Source organism: Podarcis melisellensis, assembly GCF_964234715.1.
Source record: "Podarcis melisellensis genome assembly, chromosome: 6".
In the NCBI taxonomy this organism is placed as follows: Eukaryota; Metazoa; Chordata; class Lepidosauria; order Squamata; family Lacertidae; genus Podarcis; species Podarcis melisellensis.
In genome coordinates, this window is record NC_138538.1 from 94881136 (window position 1) to 94894500 (window position 13365).

Genomic DNA, 13365 nt, shown 5'->3' on the forward strand with positions numbered 1-13365 from the left:
GCGGGGATTCGAACCACCAACCATACGATCGGCAAGTCCTAGGCGCTGAGGTTTTACCCACAGCGCCACTCGCTGGAGAAATACTCCATGTATTTTCAAGATCCTCTATTGCTCTGCTCACATTGACACCACGCCCTCCTCACAACTGCATTTGTTTTGGTCCTTAAACGAAAACCCTCCATTCAAGTCCTCCAAGAAAGTGTGTGTGTGTTTTTGTGTGCGCGTGTGTGTGTGTTAACTGTGAGCGTTAGCGTGACTTCAGCCTAGCCACCTCACATTTTAGTAGTCATCTCTAAAGCCACAAACAATGGGGTGAACAGAGAGGCAGAGATAGAAACACGTTCCAAGAAGGCGAAAGTGTGTATCTCCACGTGCACAAGACTTAAGCTCCAGATGGAGGGAAATCAGGCAATCTTTAGAAGCTTAGCCAGGGATATTTTGAAACTACTATTTAGGCTGGCTTGCCGGGAGCTGGGGTTAAGCCAGGCATAATTGCTTGTATACATTGATTTGCATTTTTGTATGGTTTGAGTTTCGTATGGTTTGAGCCATTTTGCACACAGAAGCGGTCCTACGACAAAGCATGGAAGCAGATTTTGTGTGCCGTTAAGGCCAGCAGAGTGAGAGACAGAGAGATATGTGCCACTGGGCACAATCCACCAGGATTGTCTCCTGTGCAAGTCTCATCAAATTGAATGGGAGAAAAACAGGAAGAGTGTGGATTCTTGCACAGCTCATGTTTGTTTCAATTGAGCCTCGCAGGCAAAACATTGCTGGTGGATGGGACCCATGTTCAACTAGCGGGGGAGGGGGGGAGAGGACATTTGGATTTTCTACACTGGACATTGAAACCTCATGAGCTGGCCCTGTTGACACTGAATTACCCTCAACATCCTCAAACTGTGGGTGGGTGTATAAACACAGAAATCCAACAAAAAGTGACATTAAATGCGACAAAACAGAGAGAGAGAGAGAGAGAGAGAGAGAGAGAGAGAGAGAGAGAGAGAGAGAAAGAGCTTTGAAACAGTAAAACTTGAGCCAAGCACTCCAGGCTTATGAGAATGCAAGAGGCCACTTTGCTTCTAAAAAGGAGGAATAATTGTGCAGTAATTGGCTTGCTGATGGAGAACAGCCCTGCCTCTAGCCACCGCCCCCCCCCCCATGAAAGCTCACCATCATTAGCATGGCCGATTTCCCACAAATAGCACAAAGGCGCCAATTGTGGTCTGACTCCCTGCTTGCTGCCCCTCCTGTTTCCTTGGCGGGGGGGGGGAGTGGAATGGGAGAGGGGAAGGCTGACTAAAGCGATAGGTTTATAATTGCAGAGCTGGGTAGCAGATCTCAGGGATGGCAGCCTTGCTTAAGCAACCTGCAAATTAAAATCCAGGCATATGTGATGGGGCGGGTGGGCAGGCAGGCAGGCAGGCAAGCAGGGGGAGAGTGGCTAAGCGGGGGGGGGGGGGAATAAAAGCAGAGTTGTTGCACAAAATGAAATGGAACAGGAAAACAAGCGTCTTTTCTGGTCTGAGTCTGACTGTTGCAGTACATTGTTGGAGGGAGCTGGGAGATTGGAATCCTGCCCCCCCCTCCAAAAAAAGGAAGATAAAATCAGTTAGTGGGGCTGGGAAAGGGATTTCTTGACTTTGCCTCTGGGGTGCAGTCTTGGGTGAGGCTGATCAGCAAGTGCCCTAGCAGGGTCAAACAACTGTTGACCCCTGTCCTTTGGGCTCCCCCCCATATGTTTTCCACATCTGCAAGCCCTGCTGATCTCTCCATCTCATAGGAAGATGGTGCCATTTTGGTTACATAACGATCTGCACTCAAAGAACGAGGTCATGATTAGGATGTAGGAGACTTTTCCAATATCCTGCCACACTGTCATGTGACGGAGGAACCAAATCTGGAATGGGATGACACAGAAAGGAGCAGGCTTAAATGCTCCTCTATACCTGGGATCAACAGGGGCAGGCGGTGTGCTCAGCACCTACAACCCCATTACCTTCCTCCGTTTAATGGGGACAATTTCACAGCAAGAATGAAACCTGCTCCATCCCTCATACAAGACAACGTGTCCTGATGGATGTGGGTCCTTCAAAAGCGTGAGATGGTTTTTCTGTGAATCCTCCAAGGGTCCCTTGTGGTACGTATCTTGCTTATCCCACGCACAATAAACCACCCTCAACAACAACAAAAAGGACATTCTGTGATATAAGTAATAACCAGTGCCAAACCTCCTCTCTATTATACTCACAGCCCATACTCATATCCCCACCCCCACACAAACAAACACACACACACACAGACCCCAACCTGCAGTTCCAATTTCAAGCAGCAAAAATAGGACAGAAAGGCAATTTTTCAGTGTGTGAAGACCTCTGAAGGCAGCCCTGTTTAGGAAAGCTTTTAATGTTTGATGGACTATTGTATTTTAATATTTTGTTGGAAGCCAACCAGAGTGGCTGGGGAAACCCAGCCAGATGGGTGGGGTATAAATAATAAATTTATTATTATTATTATTATTATTATTATTATTATTATTATTATTATTATTAGTGTCAGCTGTGCAGTTTCTTTTCCTTCTTTTCCTCAGACCTCCTTCTCTGCAGTGGCCTCCCAGCAGAGCATTTGGGGTGCGGAGGAATGATGGCTACCGCACAAGCCCCCCTGCATTTAACGGCGAGAGTTGCCATCTCCCCCATTCCCCAGGAACCAAACAACCTCATGATTGAGTTTCATTCTGAGAAATGACATGCAGTGAGCCCTGGGACAAGAGCCAGTGCTACCACCATTTTTGGCCGCAGCGGCTGCCGCCCATAACAAACCCCCTCAAATGCAAAATTTTGCTCCCCGCAAATCACCCCTGTTACAAGTCCTAAGTCTAGCCAAAGCTTCTCAAGCAAGACCAGTCCAAGATGGTGTGCATGAGGGGGAGGAGCAAACATAGCCCCCTCCCACTCATTCCCAGTAACAGCAGAGGCCTGTTCATGCGGAACCTTAACCTGGGCAATCTTCTCCCTCTTTCGAAGATGTTTTTAAAATGTTTCTAATGTTCCTCTGTTTTGTTTTTGTCAGGTTGATGTTGTTTAAATGCTTAGTTGGGGTTGGCGGTTATTTTAATTTGGGTATAACTGTGAACTGTTTATTATTGTTACTGTTATGGGTTTCTATTGATTTATTGGTTGGTTTGTTGCTTGTATAGGATATTTTGTTTTTTAAAATATTTGATGCTTTGTTGTGGGTTTTTTTATATGTTGTAAGCTGCCCACAGTGGCTGGGGAAACCCAGCAAGATGGGCGGGATATAAATTTATAAATATTATTAAATTATTATTAAAGAAGAGGAAGACTCAGGTGAATTGGGCAGCTGCATAGGGGGCCTATGTACCGACACGTAGCACTGCATCATAGTTATCACTGCTAAATTTACACCTTCACATATAAATTAGCACGTGCATTTTTAATGCAAATCTGTGGCCTATTCTGCTCTCTCTCTTTCCCCCCTGATGCTGAAGTGGTGACCCAATCAAGGGCCTAGATTGCAGCAACACGCTCTACACAGAGATGCCTTGGAAGCCAATGGCTTCATGTGCTAGGGAACATCCCCCTGCTTTTTGGATCGCCTCCAGGGTTACCTTGATGGCAGCTGTTGCTATCTGGATGTGATGGAGGCGCCGCAGAGTGCTCTCCCGGTCAATGAAGTACGAGGCTGCCAACTGGTGCAGGGTTTCCAAGGAGACGGTGGCATTGCTCCCCCCACTTCCTGCCAGGCCGCCGGCTTCCGCTTTCCGACTGAGCTTGCGCTTGTCCACAAAAATGGTCAGGGACTCTTCTCCTGCAAAGGCATGAGGCACAGTGTTTAGTGAGCTGCACATCAGGACCCAGATGCTCTGGGCTCAGTGTCCCTTTTGGGTGACTGTCCAATCACCAGCTTAACGAAAGGACAAAATGCACATCTCACAGAAGAGCATCAACCAGAGCCAGATCCCTGGAAAACGTTGAAAAGTTGACTGCCATCCCATCACGATCACCCCTTGCCTCTCCTTGTCTGTTATGTGAGGCTCACGGCTTTGTTTTCCGGCAGACTCGCTTCACCCACACTCTCCACAAAGCTAATTCACTCCCCCTGGCTCAAGTCCTTCAATGGTCACCAGTCCATATCTGGAGTCCACAGGTGGGCAAATACCTTTAGCAGGTGAGTCAAAGACTAGCACAGAGGCAATACTGGTAGGGTATGATCTGGAGGTCAATAGCCTGCCGGTGATTTATGGAGTCCCTGTGACCATATCTGAACATCTGGATGTATTCCTGGACTCGGAACTGCTTCTGAAGAAGCAGCTTAGAGTTGTTAAGAGCACAGTTTCCCATCTTGAGCTAATGTCCCAACCACCCCTGGGTTAGACAGATCAGACCTTGCTTCAGTAATCCATTACCTCTTCTCTAATCCAGTCCTGGTTTGACAACTGCAATGTACACTAGATGCGGCTGCCCTGGATGGTAACGTTGAATCTTCAACTGGAGCAGAATGGTATTGTCTATCCCCTAACAAGTGTTAAGTGTTAAGTGCATGCTCAACCTGTTCTGTGCCAGTTACACTGGTCACCAATTGGTTCCCATGCCCAGTTTGATTTAAAGCCTTGCATAGCCTGAGATCTTCCTACCTCAAGGACCATCTCTACTTTATACAAACCACTCACTAACTGGGAGCTAATCTGCAGGCTTTACTAACTGTTCTGGCCTTGTGACGGGTCCAGACAGGGAGAGCCAAGAGATGGACTTTCACTGATCATTCCCAAATGGTAGAACCTTCTCCCTGAAGAGGTTAAGAGAACTACCTCTTTATTTTATTTTCACACTTCTTGTACCAGGCTTTTGAATTTGCCTGTCTGTTTGAAACCACAGGGACCCCTGATCATTAGGTCCAGTTGTGGCCGACTCTGGAGTTGCAACGCTTATCTTGCTTTATTGGCCGAGGGAGCCAGCGTGCAGCTTCCAGGTCATGTGGCCAGCATGACTAATCCGCTTCTGGCAAACCAGAGCAGCACACGGAAACACCGTTTTACCTTACTGCCAGAGCGGTACCTATTTATCTACTAGCACTTTGACGTGCTTTTGAATTGCTAGGTGGGCAGGAGCAGGGACCGAGCAACGGGAGCTCATCCCATTGCGGGGATTCAAACCGCCGACCTTCTGATCGGCAAGTCCTAGGCTCTGTGGTTTAACCCACAGCGCCACCCGCATCCCTTGGGATAGAATTGTTTTAATAAATTAATAAACCTGGTGTCCTCCCTCAACTATACGGATAGTTTTGACAGAGGAACGCGGCAAATCCAGAAGTTCTGTATCAGGGACTGGCATCTGATTGGCTCCTTGCTTGTCACCTGACTCTCCAGATCAAGAGGATTCTAGGCTGTTCCAGCAGTGTTCTATAAACATAACTCAGTCAGTAGAGCATGAGACTCTTAATCTCTGGGTTGTGGGTTTGAACCCTACATTGGGCAAAAAGATTCATGTACTGTAGGGGGTTGGACTAGATCACCCTTGTGATCCCTTCCAACTCTAGGCCTGCCATCCCTTCCTTTGACCAATCCCCTTGGTGGCACTGGGCGGAATGAACCAACTCCTGATCCACACAGTTCCTGAGCCCCATAATGCTTGTTGGTGCCCATATATTAAGCTTTATAAAGCACCCTAGGTGTCTTCTATGGAAGGTCCATTTAAGCCAACTCTCATTGAATAAATTAAAAATGATTATGATTATGGCTATGATTGTGATTTTTATACTGCCCTTCATTAGAAGATCTCAGGACAGTTCACAAGATAAAAAAAAACAAATAATTAAAACAAAAAAAAAACAAAACAATAACCCCCCTCCCACAAACACATTTAAAACTAAGGATATCCTCCTCCTGCCTCTGGGCAATTTCTACACACACACACACACACACACACACACACACACACACACACAAAATCAGATCCATTTATAACTTGAACATGCTAATTCTATATATGGATGTCAACAGCAGTTCCACAGTGGACTTTTAATAGACCTACAGAAGATCAAAACACAGAAAACACACGTTCAGACTAAGGAGGGGAGAAGAAAAAGCAGTCTTGGCAAGTGAGGAGGTATTATTTAAGCCAATTGGTCACTTGCACAGCAAAATGTCACTAATTGTCTTTAGCTGTCTGGCAAGCTTGTTTTGTTGCTATTAGTAGACATGACTTATGGATTTCTAAAAATCCATACCGCTACTTTAAGCCCTGCCTTGAACTACGGCTTTAATCAATAATAACAAAGTCTTCACGCCAATTTGTATTAGTGTGAGAACTTTGTTGCCAGATTCTGGGGAAAGGGCGATTCAGCGGACCCCAATGCCCTACGTGAGGTTCCCAAAGTTGCTCGGTGTGACAAGAGGCGTGGGGAGATACATGGGAAGACTGAGAAGGGGTGTGGGTGGCTTCAGCAAAGAGAAACAGCCCACCACAACACCACAAAGAGCCAGGATGGTACAGCTCATCCATGGAGCTCCCTCACCTTTGGCAATGTGCCTTCTCTCAGCCGACCCCAGCGCAGGGCAGTTATGGGGAGGGCTATACAATAACAGAACACACTAAGCAACTCCTGTGACTGCCCACTGTGGCTTTTTTCATGGTAAGTAAACATTTCATCTGCTTTGGACCACAGTCTTGTGGTTGGTCTGATGGAGAGTTAGTGGTGGGAAGACCTGGTCCTTGGGCTTGTGGAATCTGTGCTGTCCCATGGAGCCAAGGGGGCCTCTTTGTAATCTGCCTGTGCTGGTGCACACAATGCACTGGGGATCAAGCTTACCAGACAAAGTGTCTCTCACCCCACCAAGATTGTCAGATGAGGCCAACCTGGCGATGCTGCAACTTGCAGAGGTTCGCTGCAGCGCTTCTCAAAGGATGTGGCAGGAAGATTCAAGAACAATCCAATATTATAGTTCACGAAGGATTCATGTTGTTATGTAGATGCATTATTTTATACTTTCTGGATGCCTCGTGATGATATTTTAAGTAGTTGTGTTTTCTGCTATAAATCAAGGGCTGCTAGGAGTGGTTTCTTTTTTGTTTTCAGATCTATTTTTTATCAATTAAAAATTTGGTGTGGTGTGAGCCAATTTTTATTCCAAAAGTGTGGCCCAGAGAACTTTTTTTGAGAACTACTGCCTTCCTGTGGAACTGCCTGGGCTCCAAATGCAATTTCAGTGCTTGAAGAAAACACATTTGTGGAGGCCTTTCCTGACCATGTAGTACCAGTTGGATTTATTTCCTTTTAGTTTCCTACCATTGACTTAATTTGAGATTTATTATTATTTTTTGTATTTTTTTTGTACACCACTTGGCTATTATGTATGAAAAATGGTATATAGATTTGAATAAGCAAAACAAAATACGACCAGCGGTAACGAGTGCAGGATGGGGTGGGGGACCCACCAAAGCCAGGGTGGCAGTGATACATGCCCGCCTCTGTGACTAAGAAGTTATGGAGTGGCTCTTGAGTGTGGGGAGCCTGGGTTTTCCCCATGCCAGGCCAGTTTTATCCACCTTTGAACTTTTCCATTCAGCATGATCTCCCCACTGAGTGCCCATATATATATGTATGTGTAAAAATCAGTAGGATTCAGAAGCTGTGTTGAAGTGTAGGGCTCTTGGCCACCTTCCCCTAGCTGCTGCCCTAGAGATATTTCAGACTTCACCTTCCCTAAGCTTCGGTCTAGGCTGGCTTTGGTAGTTGTGGTCCAAAACATATGGAGGGCACAACTTTGCAAAAGGGCCATCTTGACCTTTGTGTAAACAACTCTGGAGTCAATGTTTGTTTCTGTCATGCCCCCCAATCTTTATGCTCCTTCTGCTCCTGATGCTTTGAAATGTGTGGCTGCTTCTCCGTGGCAGTTCTGCCTTGAGCTGAAAACATGTGTGTGGCCATAATCCTTGGGCTGGGAAGAGGAATTTGAACAATTTTAACCCTGTTGTATGAGCAGCACTATTGGTTGCTGAGCTGTGGTGCCAGCATAGAGGCCTCCCGTGAGGTTCAGCCTGATCTTTCTTTTTCTTATTCCCCTTGCTGACGAAGCTGTGAAGAGTTGCCTGCGACACACTCATGGCACTGCTGCCTGTGGGCTGCGTGTCAGTCTGCTGAGATGTGGCACCATGATGACCGGGGGGGCGGGTGATGTGGTATGACTGTAACTGTTGTCAGGGGAAGGTGCCGTGACTTGGAGGGTCGCAAAACTATTGTTCAAGAGAGTTGTGGGCATTACCACCAGGCATACTGCTTGCAGTTCGATGGTTGCCATCGTATGGCCAACTGTGCACTGGGTGCCAGCCTAGGCTCTGGCACAACAAGGACATTTTGTACAATGGATACAATGGACTTCAACTGCATGGCCGCAATCGTTTGCACACTTCCTTGGGAGTAACCAACCCCCCTTCCCACTGTATAATGGGACCCGCTTCTGAGTAAAGATACAGTGCATGGGACTGTAAGGCTGCACATCTATGGATAGTTACTTGGAAGTAAGCCGCACTGAACTCAATGCAACTTAATTCTGTGTACACATGATGAGGGGCTTTTGTTCCCACGTTGACAATCTGCAATCTCACAACCGATACACACCTTGAACTCCTTGAAGAGGAAGAGTAGGACATAAATTAAACGCATGAATAAATTAATAAAACTGTTACAGTAATACAGAGCTTTTGGTGTGCCTGGAACACATGTTTTAATATAAAAACACAACACTTAATTCAGGTACTCGGCCGATGTGGCTGAAGACTATAGTTTTTGAATTTAAGAGAGAAAACACATGGGAAGAAAGGGGACCATTCACCTCCAAGTGTGGCAGAGAGCAGGAAATGGGTCCCGTATTTTTTAATCAGGTTCTCGGTGATCTGCTGGAGGCTGGGCCGACGCCCCAGAAGGCGAATGTTGCGGATGAATTCTGGAGCCAGGGGCAGAGGCAAGCTGAAGAAATCTTTCCTTTCCAATGCCAAATTATTCACCTTCCAGCGAGCAAATTCTCTGGAGGAGAAAGCCAAGAAAACAGTAATGGCAAAGTAAGCACAATTATAACTGTATCCAGGACCCAGGCCTGGTTTTTCTTAATATAAAGAAGGAGCACGTTTCCAGCACCTAGGAATAAGGGGATAAAGGACCCTCTGAAGATAACTCTGTTGTGAGTTAAGTATACACATGGGGAGGGGGGTCAACAGGGGCGAGGACACTAGTTCCACTTCCATTACCACTCCAGCCATCCTCACAAGTTGGAGGGTGACGTCCCAAAGTGGGGAGCCTCCTATGCACGTGGGGGCTCCCTGACACAATTCGGAACCCTGATTTTCCAGGTTTCTAAAACACACAAGGCGCCCCCAGAAGTAAAAGACGCTCCCTGCTTGAAATGCTCACCCTCCAACTCAGGGGCAGCCTGTCCTGTTTCAACGCCTGAGGCAAAACAGGGGCTGCCTCCCCACTGCCTTCCTGGGGTTGTGTGACTTTGGCCCCCAGTGGGAGGTCTGTGAAATCTTGCCAAAACCCAGAAGCTGCAGCCACTGATCCTTGCTTCCCCAGTGGCAACAGTGGTAGGGCTGCACGAGAAGTGAGAAGGGGTGGTAAGAAGAGTCTCACAAGATCTCACCAGAAGCCACTGCTTCTCCTTGCTCCTCTGGCTGCAGGGGTGGCACTGCCCCTTGGGATTCCAACCCCCCCACCCCAAGATGGCTGCCTCAGTCCACCTCAGGCCAGTCCTGCTTCAAGTGGGACTGGGGGAGGGATGAGGACCAAGTTGCACACTAGTCTCTATGGTCCACCTCTTCCTTCACCGACTTCCCTAACACAAAGACAGAAAGCTTGAAGAAGGCTGATGCACTAGAGAATTCTGCACAATATTCTGAGCGTTCTGGGTTTCTGTATGAATCCAATCTTAAGCACAGGCCTTGCAGTGTGAAGATTGTAGGCTTAATTTAAAATGTTCCAGAGGGGGAGGTGAGCCCTGCCAAAGACATTGAAAAGCTGTTCTGATACCAGTTCACACACTTTACTTACCTGCAGTGGCGTAGCGTGGGGGGTGCAGGGGGGGCCGGCCGCACCGGGCGCAACATCTGGGGGTTAGGGTTAGGGGGCGCAAATCCATGGGTTAGGGGGTGCAAATTACTTGCCTTGCCCCGGGTGCTGACAACCCACGCTACGCCACTGCTTACCTGACAGTACAGACATCTCCGGAAAACGATAAACAACAGCAACTGAAAATATTACATGCAAAGTGTTCTGAAAACCAGGGGTTTACAGAAAACACCCTGGGAAAAAATGCAATTAAGACTACAGACCTAAGTATACTTACTAGGGATTAAGTCCCATTGAGCTCCATTAGACTTTTCTGCATAAACACAGAGCTACACTCTAAATTATTTTCTGTTTTCCTTTCCTTTCCTCGAAATTCCTCATCTGCTCCCCCTGATCAAAAACCTCCCAATTCACCTGGACATTTAAATTTTGCAGCTATTATCATTTCCCCCCCTCGTGGAGAGTTGCTTCACCAGCCCAAACAGGACAAGCAACGCTGGTAAGAGGCAGAAGATAACATTCACAATAACAGTTCGACTGAGAACCTGCAATTGTGTTTTTGGTGGGCTTCAGGTAAAGATGTATGGAACACCACTACCAATAAATTTCCTTAGTCTTACTGAAACATTCTTATTGCTTCCTTAGGAAGTCCTTGGATGTTTTGCCTAAGCAGGAACCTCCAAATTCCCATCAATATTTTTGTTTCAGACAAATGTGACGGCAACTCTGTTGAAGACTTCATTTTTGTGCCTGGTACCTTGACAGCAACGCTGATTGCTACAACCAGAAATGAGTGATTCCAACAGCTTGTGGAAACACATAGTGGCACTAGGCCAAGAGCGCTGGCGGAATTCAGTTCACGTCAGTTTGATCCTATTCCTTCAAGGAATATTTCTGATCCATACCCCATCTGTATGAACCAGCTTTCCAGATGGATAGGACATTAGAGAGATTTATACAAGGCAGTCTATACACCACAGTAAACACTGGCAATCTGTAGATCTGATAAAGTGCCCCAAATTATAAAAGGAGGTAAAGGGCATATATTTGCACGGCTACTCTTTTCCTTCCCCCAAAGGCAGGATAAAATAGGCTAGCAAGCAAAACCACTTAAGAGTAACAACAAGACGACTTACACATCTGCTTCGTCCTATGTTACGGTTGTCAAGCTAAACCACGAAGACATTGGCTTGCCTTTTAAAGGGTTTGATACAACTACAGAGGTGATGCTCTGGATCCTGCTTTGCTTCCATCAGTCCCGCCTGGCATGGCCAATGGGCAGGGATTGTGGGAAACATAGTTGAACAACACCTAGAGGGGCAAAGTTTCCCCATCCCTGCTCTCTTGGGTTCTTACAGGAAGAAAAGAATGGCTAGAGACCATGGGATTTGCTATTTCCTCTGCCTATTGATTCAACTGAGGAGACAATGGAAACTGCAAATTCCATGCTGCCTGGTGGGAGATTAGGCTCTTGAGCAAGCTCAGGAACATAATTTACAGTGAAGGAGAAACTGAAAGGCTTCCTGCATTTTAGTGATGCCTCTCTGCTGCTAGTTACTCCTACCCCATCTGAAAGGAACCATTTTTGTCTTGGAGAGGGGGGTGGGGAAACTGGCAGGGGAAGAATGTGTAGTCCTCTATTTGACAGGTTCATAATTGTGTCTACCTCTGCCATTATCAGTACAGTTCCATTTGAGTCTGAAATGAAACCCGACTATATGGATTTCCATCACCACCACCCCCTTGCCAAGTCCCAAGAAGCCAACCTGACAAAATCTCCTCTCCTTTAAAAGCCCAGCGGCCCTGCTGCCCTTTTTGCACATTGACACCTTAAGGGACACGGGTGGCGCTGTGGGTTAAACCACAGAGCCTAGGACTTGCCGATCAGAAGGTCAGCGGTTCGAATCCCCCCAACGGGGTGAGCTCCCGTTGCTCGGTCCCTGCTCCTGCCAACCTAGCAGTTTGAAAGCACATCAAGGTGCAAGTAGATAAATAGGTACCGCTATGGCGGGAAGGTAAACGGCATTTCCGTGCACTGCTCTGGTTCGCCAGAAGCGGCTTAGTCATGCTGGCCACATGACCCCAGAAGCTGTACGCCGGCTCCCTCGGCCAATAAAGCGAGATGAGCGCCGCAACCCCAGAGTCGGTCACGACTGGACCTAATGGTCAGGGGTCCCTTTACCTTTACCTTACCACTGTGACTGGAGTTGTATCTTCCTTCACACTAGAACTTGGCTTATAAAGAAAGGCCCCCATTTATGAAACAGCTTTTACACTAAGAGCCATTTCTGAGTTTAGTTTTAAGTCTTTCTGTGTGCAAAATATAGGCTTTATTCCAGATGATTCACTTTAAATTTTGATTATTTACTTCAGTTTGACCTTGGGGCAATCTCTCTCTCTCTCAGTCTGACCTGTCTCACAAGACTGCACTGAGACTGGGGAGGCAGAGGCGTACCTTGTGTATGGCACCTTGAGGGAAGAACGGTGAGGCAAAAATGTAATTAACAAAAGCGGTACCTGTTTTGGGCCACCTATCAGGCCATTCTTTGTATTGAGATCTCGGCCAAAGATAAACGTGTTGACACTCAGCAATTTTATACATATCAGTTTAACATCTGCTGCCTGTGGAACAAGTCATGAGCTACGTGCCAACCAGACCTCCACTTAAGAGGCCTCACATATTCTTCACACTATGATGGCTGGCATGGAGATGATTTCGGCAGCCTGCTGTGTCCCCTAACAATGCCGCTGTAAACAATGATCGGCCAATTTCATTCTAATCTTGACAATTTCACTGTAATTAAAACCAGGCTGTGGCTTGCAAACACTTTAATTAAGTCTGATTGGGAAAGATGGAGGAGAAGCAAGGGAGTATAGCATGACTGGCAAAGCCAGCAATAACACAGAGTTCTAAGACTTCTGAGCAGGCCACCCACGCAGCTGCCAAACTAAGTTTTAAACCAGGGTAAATGTGGAGTGGAGCAGAGTTTAGGCTCAAATGACAGTTGCGAGATTGCAAACCCTAAGTCAATTTCTCCAAACTCCTGGTAGTTGAGGAACATGTTTTACTTAATTGTAACTGAATGCACAATTCACTCTTCAACCTGGAAAACTTATTTCTAAAATGCTAAGAATAAAAATTAAATCCCACCAATTTTGGTTTCTGTTCAAGCCACTGAGATTCGTCCTGGGCACAAACTTTGTGCAGATTGCAGTTCTTCTGCATGATTGCATCTCCAGTGCGCTCACACACAATACTGAAGGTGGGTTTATTTATTTTTC

The 13365-nt window shown here is 46.7% G+C and overlaps 1 protein-coding gene across 2 annotated transcripts in view; it reads right to left on the bottom strand.

Annotated features, from left to right (window-relative positions):
* The window catches only part of BRINP2 (BMP/retinoic acid inducible neural specific 2), an 88883-nt gene that overhangs the window by 13383 nt on the left and 62135 nt on the right, over positions 1 to 13365 (bottom strand). For both annotated transcript variants that reach the window (XM_081915078.1, XM_081915079.1), the window contains exons 3-4: positions 8855 to 9045; positions 3632 to 3831 (exon numbers count right to left, since the gene is read on the bottom strand). In XM_081915078.1, coding sequence (XP_081771204.1) covers positions 3632 to 3831; positions 8855 to 9045 — 391 coding nt within the window. The remainder of the gene's footprint in view (positions 1 to 3631; positions 3832 to 8854; positions 9046 to 13365) is intronic.